A 22,685-nucleotide genomic window follows, 5' to 3' on the forward strand; every position below is an offset into this window, starting at 1 on the left:
TAATCAAGACTTTTATTTATTTCATTAAACCAGCGAATAAAATAATACTTAGAATAATTTTAACCCAACCGAGGTATTAAACCAATGTGGCAAATATTCGACAATGTTCACAGTTTTTACTTGCACAACTATTTTAGTTTGTAATAATTTTTTATTCTTTACCTTCAGTGAAACCATATCCTGAAGATCTTCAGTATCTTTCAGTTATAATTTTTATGATATAATTATCTAAAGTAAATCGTTAAATATATATATATACAAAACTAATAACTAAGAAATTTAGTAAATGAATCTGATAATATTCTTATGAAAAAATGTATCATACATTTTTAAAGTAAGAAAAAAATTTTAAAGTTTCTTATTTTGCTGTAATGTATGATTTGATTCAGACTAGAATAGTTATTTTAATAAAATGTAATATTAGATTCGTTCTGTACATTTCTGTTGCCATGTTTTGTAAGATTTGTTTTAATAAAGTTACCCTTTTAACTTTTTATTTTTTTTTTAACTGACATCAAATGTTGTCACAGCCAGTCAACAGAATGAGATAAACTGCATCCATGTTGTTCAACTTCAATGATCTAGAGAAACTAGTTAATTAATGTTGACTTTTGATCCTTACTTACACTCTTTAATTTCCATTTTATTTTTCAATGGAATTTTCTCAGTATGGAATCATCAGGTTGTAAAAGTTGCAGTTGGCTGCATTACTTTTACATTTAACACTTTTACAGTTGACTTCTGTTTTGTATTATTAAAAAACTGTGTTATCACAGAAGCTGTAGTTTTTAAAATGGTTGATAAAAACATAAGGTAAGTTTGGAGTAAAAAAAAAAAAAACCGTCAGAATGAAACGCTCACATTTCTAGTATTATAGTCCATTTAGTCACTCACCTAAGGTATCTGTACTCATATTATCATAGCCTATAAATTAGGGTAAGAATGATAAAGAGTTTTTTAATTGGTTGTGCCTGTTTCAATTCCTTTTTTTATTTTGATTGCCTTAATATCTATATTAGTGTTAGCATCTTGTTCAACTATTGCTATTGTAAGAAAATGTATGTTTTATGAATTTTTTGCTCCAAAAGGTACCCAAAGGTGCATTATTACTTGGACCTCCTGGGTGTGGGAAAACACTTCTTGCTAAAGCAGTTGCAACTGAATCAAATGTACCATTTTTATCTATGAATGGTTCAGAATTTATTGAAATGATTGGTGGTTTAGGAGCTGCAAGGGTTAGGTATGTAAATTATTTTAAAAATATAGTATTATCATATTAGCATTAAAATGTTTATTTTAATAAAAATATGTTAGACAATTTTGTATATGTTAATAATACAGCAAATCAATTGTTTTTCTTACATTTTTTAAAGTGATCAGAGTATTATTGCTTGACTGCGACAAGGAAAAATGCTTCACTATAGCTTAACTAAAACAATTATTTCATTTTGTAAAAAGAAATACCTTCAAATTAGGACCAATAAACAATGGCGAAAAAATATATATAAGGGTTATAAAGGAATCCTCCAAAACAAAATTAATAAAGTTGAGTTTAAAAACTTCATCATATAGAATATTTAAATAACAATATCAGTTTAAAAAAAAGAAGAAAAACAAAGATATTTAAAATTAAATAATCTAAAAATATCTAAAATAAATGTCTAATGTATGTGCTCTCCTGCCTTATTTCTGAAAAGCAATACTGTGCTTAAGTAAAACCATAATTCAGTAATTGGTCTCACAGCTTTTAAATTAAACATTTCCTATTTTTCCCATATCATCACATAGAATATTACCTATACATGCAAGTTTAAATTTTAACCATAATGAATCATGGTACACAAGGAATCAAGAATAACTGGATAAGGCTATATCGTATTTATCTATTGGTGTATATTTAAACATTACAAAGTGTCATGAAAAATTCCATGTTCTAAATGTATGAATTTTTAAAGATGCTATTGTGGTAAGAAAATTAATTGTTATTTTTCAGAGAGTAGAATGTTACTAAGAATTTTTTTTATAGGGATCTGTTTAAAGAAGGAAGGAAAAGATCACCTTGTATTATTTACATTGATGAGATTGATGCAATTGGTCGTTGTAGGAGGTGACCATACTACATTTTTTTTTTCCTACATCCCTGGGCCGGACATTCAATTGAGTATACTCGGCCCAGAGACGTGTCTTTTGACTCCAAGGCGCTCTTTCCGCCCACCGGTTTTACACCCGGCACGGCAGGTCAACCGCCCCGGTACTAGATCTTTTCTTGCCTGCCTCTAATTCCCGCCGACGAGGGCAAAGCCCGGCTATACCGTTCCCCACCCCCGCCGACAGAAACCGGGTCTCGGTCTTTATGCCATTTGCCTCAAACCGGTGCGACCAGCACAAGGAGCGCGCGCACCCCCAAAACTAGCCACACCGGCCAGGTCTAGGTCTTTTAATTTTATCCCCACGAAATCTCCCCGGAGTCCCCATCCCCTCACCGAAACCTGCACGCCAGGGCATACAGGCTCTCAGAGACGGGGCCGTCCACCTATCCCTATTTACGATTGAACCTAACGATTCCTTCGTCGCGCCTCCTCTTCCTTAGTGCGAAGAACCGTACCGGCGAAATTGTTAAAAACGTTCCAGTTCTGCTCCCTCCTTAGCGACCACTCTACTATGTTACTCGCGTTCAGGTTATTGACTGCTATGAATTGTCTGTATTGCGCCCATCTTCGGCATTCTAACATCGTATGCTCTGCGTCGTCCACCTCCTGGCAGTAGTCGCACTTGGGTATAAAAAAAAAAAAGTTTCATGAAAAATTCCATGTTCTAAATGTGTGAATTTTTAAAGATGTTATTATGGTAAGAAAATTAATTGTTATTTTTCAGAGAGTAGAATGTTACTAAGAGTTTTTTTTTATAGGGATCTGTTTAAAGAAGGAAGGAAAAGATCACCTTGTATTATTTACATTGATGAGATTGATGCAATTGGTCGTAAACGAAGTTCAGGTATCGGCCAGATGGATGGAGCTATGGGAGAAGGAGAACAAACATTAAATCAGTTGTTAGTAGAAATGGATGGTATGGCTTCAACTGAAGGTGTTTTAATGCTGGCTTCTACTAACCGTGGTGATGTACTTGATAAGGTATTGTTAATTATAGTGAAATTGTTTGAGGTATTGTAGGTATTTGAGGTATTAAAATATTATTTTTATTTAATGCTTTGCTGAATATTGTAATTAAATGAATACTTTATTCAAATTTGTATATAATTATATGAGGTCTGTTCAGAAATTAACCAATTTATTTTATTACATGCCAACAGAGATATTTAGTGGCCTGCGGTTAGCAGCATTGTGTTTCGTTCGGATAACCTTCTCTGTAACTACATGTTCTTGGATTGTTGATATCTCATTTATTTGTGATATTGCTATTTGAGTTCAACATGTTCAAGTGTTAATAGTGATTTTTATGAGCAATTATACAATGTAAAATTTTGTGTGAAACTGAGGAAAACTTTCACAGAAACATTTCAACTTTTGAAAAAAAGCTTACAGAAATGATGCTCTGGGTCGTACACAATGTTACAAATGGTTTTCACAATTTAAAAGTGGTCTTCAGTCAATTGAAGATGACCCTCGACCAGGAAGGCCTTTGACTCCCAACTGATGACACCCATATTCAGTAAAACAACAATCTGGTGCGTACAAATCGCCAATTGACTGTTAGAGAACTTGCAGAAGAGGTTAACATCTCAGTCAGATTTTGCCATGCCATTTTGATTGAAAAATTGAACATGCATCGAGTTGCAACAAAGGTTGTTCCTCGTTTGATAACGAGGAACATTGAGTGGATGTTTGTTGGAACCTTCTTGAACAACCATTGATGATGAAACATTCATGCAGAGGATCATAACAGGAGATGAAAGTTGGGTTTACAGCTACGACATTGCAACAAAAGTTCAATTATCACAATGGATTGGCAAAGGATCTCCACACCCAAGAAAGCACGTCAGTCTCAATCCAATGTCAAAGTGATGCTTTCTGTTTTTTTTTATTTTAATGGAATTGTATATTTTGAATTCTTGCCTCAAGGTGGAACAGTAAACTACACATACTATCAAAGTGTTTTACAATGATTACATGAAAAAATCCGCAAAAAGAAACTAGAGTTGTGGTGAGACAATTCATGGTTCCTTCACCATGATACTGTGCCCACACACTCAGCTTTGTCGATTTATCAGTTTTGTGCCAAATATTAGATGACTGTCCTCCCTCAGCCTCATATCGGTTTTTTTTTATTTTAAGAAATTACATAATCCAGACATTTTTTTTTTAGATAATTTCCTGCACCTGTCCCTTGATATCATACCTGTTACCTCCAATTTTAACATTCCTACCACTCTTTTCCTGTTCTGTTCACATCCCCAAACTATTTAATCTTCATCTCTTAATTCTCTTCTCCAGACTTTCCAATTTCTGTTGTAATTGGATTTCTGTAGTAACACTGTCTCGTCTGATTTCCCATATCGTACTAATAAGGTATATTAATAATTTTCATAGTTTTGATCATCTTTCCTCTCTCTTCCCATTAATGTTATTATGTATGCTCCATAAATCAAAATAATGACAAAGTATGTTTTATAAGAGATTTTTAAACACAAAACTGAAGCCGGTACTTTCCATTAACATAAAGTTTTCATTTCAGGCATTACTTCGACCTGGTCGATTTGACAGACATATAATGATTGACTTACCTGTAATGGATGAACGTGGAAAAATATTTGAACAACATCTTAAAGGTATTGCACTTCAGGAATCTCCTGATAGATATTCTAAACGACTTGCTTATCTCACTCCTGGATTCAGTGGTAAGAATTTTACACTTGTTTATTTATGTTGAATGATTTTTTAACAACAAAATTATTTTAATATAACCTCAACTTACCATGTACAGAAGTAAATATTGAAAACAAAATATCAATTAAATTGCACTATTTCAGGTTCCTGATCAATCTTGTTTACATTATTTTTAAACATACTAAAAAGTTCAAATTCAAAAATGTTATAACTTCCTGCTTTAAACTTTTCTGGTATCTTTTTTATTTGTGACTTAATGTTATATTTCAGAAACAAGTTTCCATCATCAAATTTAATTATACTAATCTGTTATTGTTGCTGTAGTAAAACTAAAACAAAATAAGATAATAAAGAATATACAAATTACTCTGTATATATGTTACAAAAAATACTTAACATGTATAATAGAGACTCTATAGTTGCTTATAGATGCTGGTCAAATGTTTGTACTGGCTCTACTTTTGTCTATGTTGCTATTCTATTTGCAAGTAATGGGATTGTACAAGCTTTTTGAGTTGACTGCTACTCTGTCATTAAATGGCTGTTCTTTCTCACTTTTGCGCGCACGCGCTTCAGTTCCTTTGAATATTTCAAATTCCTTGATAGCATTTAAGTAACAAGCTTTATTGTAAAAATGTGCTGGAAGAAAATGTTTAGAAAAGCTGAATTTGATATAATTACTGTGTATCATTATTTAGATTTATGAATTATACATAATTTGATTTTTCAATCATGGTGTTATTTTTAGGTAAATATTCAATATATCTGTAAGTCTGTAAATTTCCTTCCCAGTTTGACTGATACAGAATTTCTTGAAATCAGTGCATTTAAGCTTATAACTTCTTGAACAGTTTTCTGAAGGTGTTTGCAGCAACTTTAATATTAACAGTTAGCAACTCATGAAACATTATAAGTTAATAAATGCAAATGGCCAAAAAATGCAGTTTTGGGCCAGATTATAGCCGCCAGTTTGATTATGTAAGTATATTCTAGAACAGTATTATGTCAATATATTCTATTAGTATTCATTTATGTTGAACAGTATAGAAGATAATGTTCTATGCTGTTCAACATATTGAACAGCATATGTTCAATGTATTGTTTCCATTAATGCTTAGATGACAATACAGAAAGTGAAATGATTAACCATATCAAATGGATGCATTTTTAGGATCAAATCAACCTTTAAGTTGTTAACTTATACTACATACATTTCTTTTGTTTATTATTAAAAAAAAAAAAACAAATTATGTATTGTATTGATATTATCTTTTCCTCTCTAAAGGGGCAGATATAGCAAATGTTTGTAATGAAGCTGCTTTACATGCTGCAAGAAATAAACAACGCGTTGTTACCAAATCTGATTTAGAGTATGCTGTAGAAAGAGTTGTTGGTGGTACTGAAAAAAGAAGTCATTCAATGTCTCCAGCTGAAAAACGTGTAGTTGCTTATCATGAATCCGGTCATGCTCTAGTTGGATGGTTATTAGAGCATGCCGATGCTCTTCTTAAAGTAACTATTGTTCCTCGAACTAATCTTGCTCTTGGTTTTGCACAATATACACCACGTGATCAAAAATTATACTCAAAAGAAGAGGTAAGCTGCCATTGTTCTTTTAAAAACTATTTTTAATTTGTATCTCTCTTTTTGTTTGATATTGATTGAAAAGAGAACTTTAAGAACTGTCTTGTAGTTATTGCCATTTATTTTGTGATTTTATCTTAGATAGTCGATTATTTTAGAGAGGTAATTAGCAAATTCAAAAAGAACTGTAAGTATATTTCTTTGTCAAGGAGTAATTATATTATTTTATTCTGTAATGTGTATGTTCAGTATGGTTTATTCTGTTTAGAAACAGTAAATAATTTAGGAATAATAATTTTTTAGTTTAGGAACAATAATTTGAATTTTATTACGAAGTAAGTGTAATTTTTTCTAACTATTGCCATTTAATATTATTTGTCATATTTATATATAAAGCAAAATGTCCACACCAATATTCACTTAAAACTCAAATATTGTTAGGGCAGTTGGAATGATTTTTTTTTTATATAAGTTTTTATTCAAATTTCATGATATTTTGGATTTAAATTTATTCAGATAATCTCATTATTGTGTTTGTAGTGAAGCTTAAACAAAGAGATTTTACAGCATTGTCTTTCACATTATAATATTAGAAATAGTTACTTGTAACCTGGAAGTGAAATTTAGAAAAATGCTGAATTTTTTTTTGGTATTTTATTAATAAAAAATCAGGTTAACTGTTTTCAGAATATTGGCTGTTAATTAGAGAATTTTATTGTATCATAATTTTTTACTGGTAATTTATTTTTTCACAGCAACCACTTATCAAGTACTACATGAATAATTTAGTTAAATCTGTAAATCATAATTGTTCAGGTACATTTTATTTTCATTTTTACATTCCATACTAAACTAAAGGAAAAATGTCTCTGCTTTAATAGCACTGCTTATTTCAATTTTTGCTCATTATCTCAGTTTGTGTCAGTATTACAGTTTGTACAAGTTTATTCATAAATACATAACATGTAACAAAATTTACGAATAAACTCTTGGTTCTGCAATTATACGTCTAGAATCTTAGCAATGTCTACCGCTTGTTAACTTTAAATATTTTTCAGTGGGCCAACCCCTCTCAATGAACAAATTTTTGGTTTTTACTCACGTAGGATGCATTTTTTTAAAGATTACTATAGAAAATTTAAATTTACTTTTTGATAAACAAATTTTTAATGTACATCCTTATCTGAGTAGTAATTAAGATTTGGTACCCAGACTTACATCAAGTAGTCTGTAGTTTCAGACAGGTGTCATCACAATCTTGACCAGACTGTATTTAGCTGTAATTTGTGGATAATATCTTACACTATAGGCTGCTCAGCCAAAAACAAAAAATAGACATCTTACTGTTGTTTTTAGCAAAATCCCAATATAATTTAATAAGTAGAGAAGAAGAAACATATCATGATGTGCTTTTATCAAATTAAACTTAGTTTTTTTTTTTTTTAATTTTTAAATGTTTTGTTTATTTGATTATTTTTATGAGCATTAGCAGACAAAAGTGGTGTGACTGGATATTAAGACATTCAAATTAGTTAATGTATAAGTAATGTATAAAATCGGATTCAGTGATAAGTTTAAGAAAATTTCAGAATTTATTTGCAAAATCATATCAAAATATATTATTAATAATTAACTTTGATTTGATCACATACATTAGGATTTTATTTTATTTAAAGCTTTAAACTTGTTAGTTTTTTCATTAGCATACAACACAAGGTAGATTATAATTACTGTTATTCAGTTTTTACCAACTATCAACAAGATGACACCCTTAGCCTTACTGAAAGAATTTCAGTTATCTACATAGATACCATTGTACACTTTATCATTTCATCAGCAGCTTAGTAATGACTTTCTGTATAAAATTCATTTTGGCTGGGCTGTGGTAAGTGAGATGGGTTGTTGGGACCACTTGTGAAAATATAAATTTTACTAAAAAAAGGATTCTAATAAATTGCATCAACAATTAAAGTCATTAGCGACTAATCAGTGTAATGTAACTACAGGCAAATTTGTAGTCTTGAACAAACTTAGGTCGACTACTCCTGAGACGTGTTGTTAATTGAAACCCAATCACCAAAGAACACAGGTATCCATGATCTAGTATTCAAATCTGAATAAAAGTAACTACCTTTATTAGGAATTGAACCTGAGAACTTTGACTTCGAAATCGCAATGAGTTTAACACTAGACCAACCCAGTCTAGTGAGTTTTTAGAATATAGATCCAATTTAATACCTGCAAGACTAACTGTTGGATAATTTACCATTTACTCAAGAATTACTGGCTCCTTAGACTTACTTCATCCACCATACTGATTTCCAAATCTTTTTATATTATTATTTAGTTGTTCAGTCATTTTTAAATAGTTAATTTAAACTAATTTTTTTAGTTAATTAAAGTTTTGGCCAATTTTATCTCTTTTTTTTTAGTGAAGAAATAGTTTCACGACTTCTGCTAAAATTAACTATAGATATACTTGTATTTTTCTACATTCAGAATAATGTAATCTTAATATTTAGCTACAATCTAAAAAAAATTAATTTGTGTTTAAATTATGAATTGGGTAAATTGATTGTTCCAAATTATTGAAACCTCAGAATCCTTTCTGAGGGTTATGGGTATTTTTAAAAATCAGAAATTTTTAATGAACTACAGATGATTATTCAAGTTTAAGATAAATTATTTTTATTAATTTAAAATAATTATATAAGTTTTATTGAAAATAAATGACATTTTAATCCTATGTATGTGGGCAGAAGACAACCTTAAACCATAATTCTGTGACAATTGAGACACAAATTACTGAGGAGTAAAAATTCTCTCTACGTAATATGTTACTTATTCATATTTTTATAGTTAACGTTATTCACCTTTGACTTTTTTATAATTAACATACTTTTTTCTGAATAACCAATTAAAATTTTTTCATTGCATTACATACATATTTTACTGTAAATAATCATGCCAGAAGTATAACATATCCACTGAAATTTACATTCCCATTTTTAAATTAATATTCTTATAAATATATCTACAGAAATCAACCACTACTTCATTTAATAATTGAAACCCATTTTCAAAAACAATTTTCAAACCTGACATAAAACATCCTTTTTTGGTATAATTATTACTTTAAAATATTCTAATAAAAAGCCTGTTTTTTTTTTTTCATCTGATTCATCTATATTTCTCAGTTATTTGATAATGAACAGTTTATTTTCATTGTATATTTTCTCCTCATTATTGTAAATTAGATGTATACGGCATGTGTGATGTCACACCATGCCGTCATAACCTACAGTCACACTAGATTTTAATACCAAAATCATTACTCAAATTCTTCAGATTAGCATCGTTAATGTAAGTTTACTTATCGTAAAAGTGATGTTAACTTTAATGGCTTGACAAATCATTGCAATTAAAAAAATGTATTAATAAAATTTTTTTATTCCTTCATTATTGATTAGATCATTTAACAATGTCTAATCGTGTCAGTACGTTCAATAGTGATTACATCTCTTAATAATCTTACCAAAAAATGTTAGATTTGCTTGTATTTTATTGAGTACAACCGATAAACAAAATTAATATGAATTTTTTTTTTTTAAATTGTTAAACAAGACAGGATTCACATTAATGAATTATCTGATATTCTAATTATAATATTTCTGTAAATACTTGAGAGAAGTGCATAAAAATGTTGAAATGTGTATTGGACAAGAAATTATTATATATAGTTAATAAAGGTAAAAGGTTTTGAAGTCAATACCATTCTACACTATTGTCTTTAATATCATTGAGATACTTAATTGAAAAATTTCATATGATCAAATTAACTGTTTAGAATTTGTTTAAATGACTGAATGAATGACTTACAGATTGTGTAACATTTTAAAAGTACTTAAAAGCATTTATCAAACTACAATCTTGACATTCCAACTTACTGCAGAATATATTTTTTTACCAGTTATTTGATTATTTACTTACAAGTACCTTGAATTCAACCCTTCTAGTTTCCTTTTTTAATTAAAGAGAAACGAATGAGCAATAGAGACATCTAGTTTATCATAAAAATTTACTGTAAACTTCCCTCGTAACTCAGTCTTGATGAGTCCATTCTATAAATCATCCATTACATTTTATATTCAGAAAAGTTTTCCTGTTATTTACCACAAAAGTTTCACACATTTACATTCCTCTTTTAATAGTATATATTGTTCATTTGTATATGTTGGTATCCAGTATTATATTAATATTATGTCAATATTCATTATGAACATTATGATGGCATTTAATAATTACTATTTAAATAATGAATGTGTTGGAGTTTACTTTATAAACTATTATTTTGTACAACATAAAATGATAATATTAATAATTTCATTCATTATTATTGTTATTATTTATATTCAAAGTAAGGTTAAAAGATAAATCTTTTATGAAAAAAAAATTAATGTATAAATTCAAGTAATAATAATACAAACAGTTTGATTACTACACTTTTAATTTTTTATAGACTTAAGAAAACTATTTGTATTAGCCATTAAAAATTAATTTTATTCTTGTTATTAGCTGTTTGATAAAATGTGTATGGCATTGGGTGGTCGTGCAGCCGAAGCTTTAATGTTTAATAAAGTAACAACTGGTGCTCAGAATGATCTAGAAAAAGTTACCAAAATTGCTCGAGCTCAGGTATGTAATAATTTTCCTGATTAAGTTTGTAATCTTAACTTTCATTCTATTCTTGGGGTAAAATTTTCTATTTAATTTCTACTTCTATAAAATTAGCATTACTGTTTTGTCATTAAAACTAGTTATACTCTGAACCGTCATATTTTATCTGTATATTGAATGTTTACTTTCCCAGTTATGTGTAATATGTAATAGAAGGAAACATAAAAGACTTGCCCAACTGCCAGAATTTTTGTATTAAAAAATTCAGAATTTATATGAATGAATTCATAAATTTTTATTTCTAATAAGTTTTATATTTCAAGAATTAGTTACTTCTTAGTTTATAATGAACTTTATTATGGCAGCTAGATTATTAAGAAATTATTTTCTATTATTTTTTTTTTTAAATTGGATGTGGGACTTGGAAGATATTGAAAGGGATGCTTTATCTCAAATTGTGTTGGTCATAATTAAAATTTTATTCATACATGTATTATTACATATCAAATAACAATAACACTGGAAATATTTAGATGTGATATCGTAAACCTTTTTCTTTTTTAATTTTTGAAAACGTCATTAATCTGTATAACATTTATCTGCAGTCTTGCAAATATGTTGATATCCTTTACAAGTTCAAAACTTCTATCAGAACTGCCCAAAGGAAAGTAAGTGGTTGTGTAAGGAAACGTATCCATTCAATGGCTTATTGTTTATTGTGGATCCAGCATGACTCGCCTGCCAGTTGTACGTAGATCATATGATCACATTTTAACTCACATGGCAAGGCAGTTTTGGTTGAAATATCATTGGAACTTAAATATTTTTTTGTAAATGGTACTATGAAAAAAATAATAGTATGTAAATAATCACCCTACTGCTGTCTTTAATATACTCCTCTCCAAAATTCGGTACATTTCTCCGTGACAATCCCAATAATATTAATATAATAGAAAAGTTTACAATTCTGTCCCTAATAATGTGTATATATTATTTTGGTACTGATATGATAAGAAAATTAAAACTCATATTTTAACCATATATTTTTTTTTTGCGAGACAATTCTCACTTACAGTTATGGTGAGCATCAGATTTGAATTTCATGTGTTTCCAAATTTGTATCTTATTTATGTGAGCTTTAGGATTGTCTTGAATCAGAAAATCTGTTTTTAGTTTCAGATTTTTGTTTCCAATTTGATTTGAGTCTCAGATTTGAACTTTGAAATTGAGATTCACATATGTCTCAGATTAAAGTCTCGAATTTTTTTCTTATTTATCAGTATGAGATTTGCATCTTAAGTAAAAGAGTCTGATTTTAGTCTCAGATTTGTATTTAGAATTAGATTTAAGCCTCGGTTATGAATGTTTAATGTGAGCACCAGATTTGCATCTCATCTTTATCCATTTTTTATCTTATATATATATCAGGATTATGTCTTGAGTCAGAAAATCTGTTTTTAGTTTCGTATTTTTGTTACCAATTTCATTTGAAACTCAGAATATTAAATCTGAGATTCAAATATGTGTCTCAGATTTAGGGCTAAATGCTCTCCTTAATTATGCGTCTCAGATTTGCATCTATAGCATCCTAGGACCTGATTTTAGTCTCAGTTTTTGTCTCAAATTTGATTTCAGCCACATTTCGGAATTTTTATGTGAGCATCAGATTTGAATCTTGGGACAGAAGAAATCTGATACTGATATGATAAGAAAATTAGAACCATATTTTGACTCCTTCTGTCCTAAAACCAAAAATTATACTCTATTAAGGCTTCTCATCTAAATATATATAGTTTAAGAAATAAAACTGAAAAGGTAGCATATTTCTATGCTACAAGTTACCTTAAATATTAAAATTTTCAAGTTCACTGAATTTTTTTTTTATGAAACCATATAAAATTACTTTGGCATTTCAATTTTAATTTGGCAGCTCTCTTAATAAAGTTGCCTTCTTTGAAGAAATTAATTTTGAATATTGTGTAATTCATTCCATTTGAATATTGTGCAATCAAAACTTTATTGTGATGAGACAAAAATTTCTTTCTATGAGTTTTAAAACCTCTAAATAAACTATCAACTGAATATTAATTAATTCAGTGGCGCAATATGTAGCAATTTTAATGCTAATTTTGTAGATAAATTTAGTTAACAAATGAGTTTTTGCTTAGTTACAACAAATCTAATCAGCAATCCATCCATCTTCCAAGGTTATTAGAATTATAGTACTTAATAAACCAGTACTTAATTATAGCACCGTTAGTTTAATATTATCACTTTAATAATACTATTTTTATCACTTTACATAAAAATAATTTTGTTTTAACTCTTTGTGTATATATTAATTAGTCTTAGATATTATAACTGCTGAATTATCATGAAAATGAACATGGAGTAATTTCTCTAACACCTCTAAAGGTACTATCGAAGAAGATTAAATTTGATAGTGCAATTATTTGCGGTTGATTGGAATATTAGTCTCAGTTAAAAATTTATTAATTTTTTTAACATTGGCCAAAAGGTTATTTTTATTCTTTTTAGCACAAAAGAAATGATATAACCATAAAAAGAAAAATGTGTGTACTAGTATAGGAATATCTTATCTAACTCTATGCTAAGGAAACTTCGTGAAACACCAGTTTTTTTTAAATTATAAAAAAATATGACAAAGTTATTTTCGCAAAAATATATAATTGAAAATGTAATAATTGTAAATTTCTTCAATATTTATAGAAAAAAAGTTCAATAAATTATTTTCTGTTTAACAATATCAATATAATTTACCTATTATATAAAATTAACAATAATCTAAACAAAATCCAAGAACCTATTTATTGATCGCAGTTTTCAGAACTCACATTATAATGCTTTCAGTGGCTTTCGCAGCCACATTTTGTGACTGTGTTGCAATTTTTTTACCCTTGCATTGCCCGGTGTTATTATTGCTGGCAAATTTTTTAATTAGTCTTAACATGTTTTTAAAACGTAGTGAAAGTTCTGTTGGATTTGAATTATCTGTTTATTCAGTGTATCATTGTTGTCTATTTGTTTATTTCATAATGTTTGTGAGTGGTTCTGTTTTATATATATTAAGATGTCAAGTTTTTTGTTATCGTAGATGGATTTGTAATTTGCATCAGTTACATGGTTGGCAAATGTTACTATGAATGAATGGCTTTTAAGTGTTCATTGTAATTTTTTATGAAGTTGCAATCCATTTCATTGTATAAAATTCTGTAGTCACAGCAGTCCATTCTAACCCAGAGACGTGTAATCGTTTATTTTGTTTTATGATGTATTTTTTTTATTTGTATTTGTTAATGTAATAGTGAGAGGTAGCAAGCATTCTATTTTTTCAGTTTGCACTTTCTCTATATTTTACAATGTTGAGTTCTTCAATTTTATCTTCAAATGATTCAGAAGAACTCTCAACTAGTACAATTGTTATCAAAATATGTACTTGATTCAAAATGTGGCAGTTATGATAATGTTATAATCATAAATTCGTTTATTATTTATGCTATGATCAATATCATGCAATATATTAGTTTGTTTTTTTATAGGTTAGACAATTTGGTATGTGTGAAGAAGTAGGTCTTTTGTCATTTACTGAAGACAAAGACAGTATTCGTCCTTACAGTAAAAGATTAGCTGGATTAATGGAAGCAGAAGAACAAAAACTAGTAGCAGCTGCTTATCAAAGAACTTACAATGTTCTTGAAGAAAATCAGAGCAAGCTCGAAGTGGTACATATCTTTTCTATTATTTGTTTCAGTTTTATAACTAATAATACAGAATACTAATAATATTAAAGTAATACTGAAATGAATGCAGTGTTTAGTCAGATACCACTGTGACACTCCAGTAGAAGTGCAGTCTGATTAAATTCTGTATAGTTTATTTCAGTTTGATTGCTACACAAACCTCAAAATTATGGAGATGGGATGGTGAGTTTTTTATTTAGGAATCCTGTACCTCTTCTCAGATCATCTTTTCATCTTTGGAGGAAAAACGATTTTTTAAAGTATATATATATATATATATATATATATATATATATATATATTTATTTATTTATTTATTTATTTATACTCTAAGATGTCATTCATACTTCATCATCATTTCCGCCGTCATTGATCCACTGCAGGATGAAGGCCTCTTCAGCACATTTCCAACTAATGCAGTCTTCTGCCAATTTGGTCCACTGTATTTGATAATATCATCAATCCAACAAGCCTTTGTTATTTTTCATGTCCATTTAACATCTAGTGGTATCCATTCAAGTGCTAATTTAGTCCATCTGCCATCACTCATTGCTACCTAGACTGCCCAGTACCATTTTAATTCTTTCACTTTCATGATATCATGTGCTTTCATCTGTTCTCTGATCCTTTTATAGGTATTCTTATTCCATGTGATAACTCCAAGTCTACGTTATTCATATTATTGCCTATCTTCACACTTAATATTGCTTATTTTCCTATTCATTATATAGTAAAAAGTTCTGGATCACTACACAGGCAGTCTCCATATCACAACAGGAATGCAATGTTTTTACAATTCTAGTATATACAGCAAAGACTCGGCGAAAGCATGACCTATGCATGAAGAAATCATTGTATAACAATTTAAGGCACGCAGAAAATGCTCAAGACCATCATCCAGTTCTTATAATTATGATGATTAGCCTGATGGTAAAAAATTATTGTTCAATAGTATGCTGCTCTTGTCTGTCCCTACAATACCTCCCTCTCTGGAGGTATTGTAGGGAGGACCTACAATACCCAGACCTGCTAGTAAATCTATGGGAGGACCCCCTCCTTGGGGAGGGGGTCCTCCCATATCTCTTGCTTAGTCTTTTTGGAAAATGTTAGCATTGTAGACACATTGCATTTGTTGTGATCTGTGAACTGCCTGTATATTGATCCAGGACATTTAGATTAAAAAATTAAATCAGTAAACAATCATATGGAAAGTAAGAATATTATAAGTTACGTATATTCTGGTTAGGTAAATCAGCTGATTTGGAAATCGAGAGTTCCAGCATTCAAGTCCTAGTAAAGTTATTTTTATACGGATTTGTATACTAGATCGTGGATACCACTGTTCTTTGGTGGTTGGGTTTCAATTAACCACATATCTCAGGAATGGTTGAACTGAGACTATACAAGACTACACTTCATTTACACTCATACATATCATCTTCATTCATCCTCTGAAGTATTATCTGAATGGTTATTACTAGAGGCTAAACAGGAAAAACAAAGTAGTAGTCTTTCTCTCATTTTGCAGTCTCTCTGCGAGTAGATTATTCCCTTCATACCAGTCACCCTTTCATCTTTAACTTAACCTTCAATCCTTTTAGTTTTGTAAGTTTTTCCAGCCACTGAACTCTGCGGTAAGGTTGTGGAAACCTTACCTATTTATTTAAGTTTGGAATTTTTTTGGTTTGTAATTTATATTCATTTATGAACCTAAGTGGGGATACCTTTCTAGAAGTCTTAAGTATAAAAACAGTAAAATTAATTTTTATATCATTCACTTCAGGAATTTTCAAAAACTTTTAATTTAATGTTTTTAAATTATAATAAATACCCAAGGGAAAAAATAAAAACGTTAAAATTTACTTATGATTATGTACTGATCTTAACTGAAATTAAAAATGTGATAGAAGTCTTTCAAAAACTGACTGAACATTTTCTAAAAAATATTTTATTGAATATTTACACTATTATATGATGAATCTCCTTCCTGTTTGAACACACTTTTTCCATTGTCCCTTTTCGAGAAGCAACTCTGGAAAATGTACTTTTTGAAATAGTTTTCAAAACATTTTACAGATTTTCTTTTATGGACTTTGTTGTCTCAAATAGTTCCTTTTAATGACAATTTTAATTTAGGAAATAAAAAAAAAGTCGCAGGGGCTAGTGAGTACAGTAGGTCAGGGATAACACAGCAAATCTTTTGCACAAGATTCATAAGTTAGCAGTAACATGTGGACTGACACAGTCATAGTGAAGGAATTATGAGTTTGCACACAAAAGTGTTAGATCATCTTTACATTTTCACAGAGACATCTTATGACTTTTAGGTAATAATAACAGTTAACTATCCCATTATTATTAACTGCCTGCCCTACAGATAGAGACTTATAGTAAACAACACATTTTATGTCAAAAAATACTTTCCACATTACCTTTTTGTTTGAATGACATTTGAATGTCTTTTTTGATCTTGACAATTTTCTAACTCACTGTGATAACTGAGACTTTGTTTCCACATCATACTTATACATTCAAGTCTCATCACAAGTTGTCATTTAAAGAAGGTTTCATCATCATTTTCATGATGCCAAAGTTCCTGATAGATTACTACGTAATTGTCTTTCTGTTTTTGTATCAAGAGTTTCAGAACGAACTAGGTGGTGATCTATGCATTCCTAATTTTTTGGTTGCGATTTCATGACAAGAATCCACTGAAATCCCAGTCTGTTCTATCCATTAACTGTTAACACCAAATTGATCACTTAAGCATTGTGGGATGTGTGTTAATGTTGTTTATGACCTTCCTAGATGGTATCATCACTAGATTCTTGACTACTTTTAAAATGCTTAAAGCACTCATTGTATTGTACATGTTTTCGGTCCTCTTCATAAGTGTCTTAAATATCTTGCATGTTTCACTACAACTTTTTTGTTCATGTAAGTTGCTCATTAGAATAATTGCCGAAGGTAATATTTTTGGTGCCTTCTTGGCACCAAAAAAATACCTACTTCATATAATTATTACATAAAATCATTTGTCGTAGACGCACACAGGTAGTAAGGGATTGCTGGTCAGTAATTTTATGGTGCCAATTGCACATCTCATTATATAAGCACCAGTGGAAAATGGGTTATTTTTTGGACATACGTATTTAATGAAAATAATTCCATGTTTTATTCATATGAGGGTGAATCAAAAAAATTATCTATACTTTCACTATAATCCATCCACCTTCAAGATTATCATTCTGCTTTCTATGCATGCGTGCTTAGAATTGGTACGACTGCAGTCACGTGTGCAAAATTTGATTGTGATTGCATCATTAGCCTTATAGTTATTACAGTGTAAGCATGTACATTCTGTTAGAGCTTCTATTACACTGTAAACATGTCCATTCTGTTAGAGCTTGCACAAAGGATGAACACCGAGCAGTGATCCAATTTCTCTGGTCAGAGGATGTGAAAGAGGCTGAAATTCATCATAGACCTTTATTATAATATGGGGACAGTGCTTTATCATGTAAAAATTTTTTTTGTGGATCGAGAAGTTTAAAACTGGCTGAACATGTGTGATGCACGAAGAGGGAGCTGGACAACCATCAACCCCCACCACAGATGACATGATTCATCAAACTCGAGAGATTGTTCTGGCAATTAGGTTAGTTACTTTCACTGAGGTAGCATTTTCTTGGAACATCAGTCATGGTTCTGCTGATCTAATCATCCATGACAAGCTTGACTTCCATAAAGAATGTGCATAAAGTGTACCAAGACACAAGATACTGCAGAACACAAGCTCAAATGTTTTGACATCTGCCAATAGTTACTTGATTACTTCAACAAAGAAGGCAGTACATTTTTGAGCAGAAAAGTTACCAGTGATGATAAATGGCTTATCACTATGCGCCAGAATCTAAACTCAGAACATTGAGTGAAAACACCTGGGATCTCGATGAAAATTCAAAACTTAGCCAATGGCAGGAATGGCTAACTGTTTTCGGGGCGCAAAAGGGAACTGGAAGATTTCATGAAAAAGGGGAATAAGATCAACAGTGCAGGATACAGTGAGATGTTGGAAAATAAGTTGAAGCCAACAATTTGCAACAAACTCCTAGGTTTGTTGTTACATGGCAATGCCCACCCATGCATGGCTTGCCACACCATTCAAACCACCACCAAGTTAAAATTTAGAAGTACTGGAACACTGTACAGCCCAGATATTGCTCCTCCAACTTTCATCTGTTTGGGCCACTCAAACACAAGAAAGCATCCTCACATGTATGCTTTGCAAGGACATTGATTTTTCACAGACTTGCAGGAAGTGGTGCAAAAGTGGCAACCAACCAAAAACCTTCTTCTTGGAAGGAATATGCAGACTTGTGAACCACTGGACCAAGAGCATTGACAAGGCAAGTGACTATGTAGAAAAATGATATACATATTGAACACCTGTCTTTGTGTAAATAAATTGAAGAACAAAAAGTGTAGATAATTTTTTACTCACCCTTGTACATTCATACATGGTTATCTCTAAAATGTTTTTATGTTGTAAATTTTTTTACAAATTCTAGTTACAAGTGTATGTATGAGGTTTTATCAAAAAATATGCACAATTTTAGTTTTTCAAAAAATGTTTATTTATTCATCAATATACATTTTATTGTCCTTAAGTACTCCTTTTCTGATATAATAAATATGTGCTAGCACTTTTTCCGATCTTTGAAGCACCTCTGGAATGCAATTTTCGGTATGGCATTTAGCTCCTTCAGCAATTCTGTCTTTATCTCTTCAATGTTGGCAAAACATCATCTTTCATGATTCTTTTCAGCTTGGGTAATAGGAAGAAGTCACAGAGGGCCATTTACGATTAATAAGGAGGCTGAGACCTCATAACAGTGCTGTTTTTGGCTAAAAATTCATGAACAAGTAGTGAAGTATGAGCAGGTGCATTACCATGGTGCAATTGCCATCAATTGTTTTGCCACAAATCCAGGCATTTTCTTTGAATTGCTTATTGCAAATGGCGTAGAACTTCCAGGTAATAATCCTTATTGACTCTGACAGCGATTTGGCAATTGTCCATAATCATTTTCTTCACTTCTTCAACCTTGTCATCATTTGTTAATGTGTTGGTACGTTCTGGCTCATCATCTTTAACGTCTTCACGGCCCTCTTGGAAATGTGTATACCACTTGTAAATGCTTGTGTTATTCATAGAAGAATCACCAAAAACAACATTCAACATTTTCAATGCACTTTATTCCATTCATAAAGCAAAATTTAATGCAAATTTTTTGTTCCCTTTTTTTTCACTAGTTAAAAATCTTCGACTATATCAAAACACATGTAACCTTATCGACAGCCAACAATAAACTGAGCATTCAATATGGCTACCAATGTAGACAAATTTTAGGAACGAGTGTACCAACACAACAACAATATAAAATTATGACAATTGGACTTATACAGCCTGAGAAATTTAAACATTTTGCGTGCCTTTCTAATAAATCTTTCTTATATGTGTTGTTTAACATTTGTAAACATTTTTTATTTTTTTCAGTTAGCTGAGGGTTTACTAAAGAGAGAAACTCTGAACTATGATGATGTAGAGAAGTTAGTTGGCCCACCACCTCATGACAACAAACGTTATGTTGAATCTATAGATCTTGATACAGATATACTGCATGAATCTGAGCCAAAAGAAAAATCGACTCACAATGATGACAGAAAGAAATCACATAAAACATAACATTAAGATTTAGTTAAATAGTTTTTAAACTTAATGCAGAGTATAAAATTAATATTTATTTCTCATTCACTAAGTTTAGTTGACATATGATGTTTTTTACAGTTTGTTAATAGCAATATAATCATTTTATGCAAGTGTATAAACCTGTGATATTAAATTTGATTACAATTATATTGATTTAAAAGTATTAGTTGATGATAGATTATGTAATATTATTTACATCAATGGATTCTATTAAATTTATGTTATGATGATTAGTATTATAGTATTACCTTGTGTGATGATTACATAATTAGAATTCTTGGCGATGTATTGTTAATTGTTCAAAAATGACCCCTACCTATTCCACATCAACTAAAGGAAGTAAAAAGATATAAGGTGATCATGAACATTTTAATTAACTGAATACTGCAAATTCTTTGACAATTCCAAAATATCTCGCACATCTTGGAGTATTATAGTATTCTATAAAATAAAGGTTAAAAATAAAATAATATGACACTCAAATAAACAACTCTATTTTTATATATAGAGAAAACATTTTAATTGTGTAAAAAAGAAAAAAATAAGAAATTATTATAGCTACTTTAAGTAATGATAATTTAATAACATTTAATAAAAATTAAAAAAAAAACATTCTGATGAAGCAAAGTAAATATAGTAAATAATAGTAGTTAATCATAAAAAAAAGTTTACCGCCACTAGCGTGCAATTTGATAATATAACACTATTCAACACCTCACTGTATATTTATGAATAATGGCTACACAGAATATTAAAGAAAAAAGTGCTACTTTATTAAAAATTTATTTCTTATTTACTTGGCTGAGGTGTCTTCCAGGATTAAACTCACCTACCAATCCATTAATAAGGTTTATTCTGTATACAATATTTATTCTTCCCCCTCTGTATCTTTTGAAAAAACAACATAATGAGTGTGTGCAGTTCTTGATAATGTTTACAGTTATTAGTGTTTGTTTATATTTTTAATTTACTTAATTCAGGCATATTTGGAAAATGACAACGATGTGATTTATTTCAATGATGATACTTCTCTTTTATACACATTGACCAAAAGGAATCAAGAAATTTTAGTATTCCTTGAAGTGTACGTTCACTCAAAGACTGTGATCCCTTAGTACTACATGTGGTCTACCATCTTAGCAAGATTTTAACTTTAAATGAAATGTTCAAAACCTTATATTTATTTTTAAGCATTTAAGAATGCTGAGAGTCTTTCCTTGATTCACAACCTCACTACATTCTTAGTTCATCATACATGGTAAAATGAATTTTTTTTATCCTTAATATCCCTCCTTAATTGTGGAAAGAAATGAAGTATGAAGGGTATGGAATAGATTCAGATTTCAACTTCACAAGTCTCAACAATCAGTGGATGTAGCTGAGCATTATATGTTGCAGAATTATCAGTTCTATGAATTGTTAAACACAACACACACATCTCCAAAGGTGTTTTAACATTTAAGTATCAACAGGATTTACGATCAACCCAGCTTCCTGGTAGTTTTTTATTAGTCTCTTTATAATACGTTTTTAGAATTCCAGGTCACTGTCAAGAGAATTTTTTTTATAGAGTTGTGTTTTGAATTTTTTTTTATTGTGATGATCCACAGTGCCATTGTACTATTACATGCTCTGGTGTTTATCTTCTAAGTTTCATCTACTGAATTTCACAAATTCCTTTATTATTGTTTGTTCTTTTCTGTGAGTTTATATGGCACCTAAAACAGATTTTACAGCAGCCTAATTGCAAAATGTATCCTATTTGAATATGTTGAATAAAATTGTATGTGTAATTTCAGTTGACTTGTTCTTTTAACATACCTGTCTGTTGGGGTGGTGATGCATTGTAATGTATGATGCAATAGTCTTTTTGAATCAATTTATCTACCTCCTTTTGGTGCTTCTCATCAAGTAATAGAAATTGGTCACAGTGAGGTTCATCCTCGATGTTCCATCTTCTCATAGACAAAATTTTATTGCCTACCTACTCACAGTACTTTGATCAACAATTTAATTGCCATTAATGGTTTTTAGGTGATTATGAAT

At 30.0% G+C, this 22,685-nt stretch overlaps 1 protein-coding gene across 4 annotated transcripts in view; it reads left to right on the forward strand.

Annotated features, from left to right (window-relative positions):
• LOC142329283 (mitochondrial inner membrane m-AAA protease component paraplegin-like) overlaps positions 1-22,437 on the forward strand; it is a 39,340-nt gene extending 16,903 nt beyond the window's left edge. For all 4 annotated transcript variants that reach the window (XM_075373725.1, XM_075373722.1, XM_075373723.1 and 1 more), the window contains exons 6-12: positions 1,089-1,240; positions 2,909-3,131; positions 4,693-4,855; positions 6,130-6,440; positions 11,004-11,123; positions 14,666-14,848; positions 20,427-22,437. In XM_075373725.1, coding sequence (XP_075229840.1) covers positions 1,089-1,240; positions 2,909-3,131; positions 4,693-4,855; positions 6,130-6,440; positions 11,004-11,123; positions 14,666-14,848; positions 20,427-20,615 — 1,341 coding nt within the window. In that variant the 3' untranslated portion in view covers positions 20,616-22,437. The remainder of the gene's footprint in view (positions 1-1,088; positions 1,241-2,908; positions 3,132-4,692; positions 4,856-6,129; positions 6,441-11,003; positions 11,124-14,665; positions 14,849-20,426) is intronic.
• The last annotated feature ends 248 nt before the right edge of the window (positions 22,438-22,685 follow it).

The sequence above is a fragment of the Lycorma delicatula genome, chromosome 8 (genome assembly GCF_047948215.1).
Source record: "Lycorma delicatula isolate Av1 chromosome 8, ASM4794821v1, whole genome shotgun sequence".
NCBI lineage: Eukaryota > Metazoa > Arthropoda > Insecta > Hemiptera > Fulgoridae > Lycorma > Lycorma delicatula.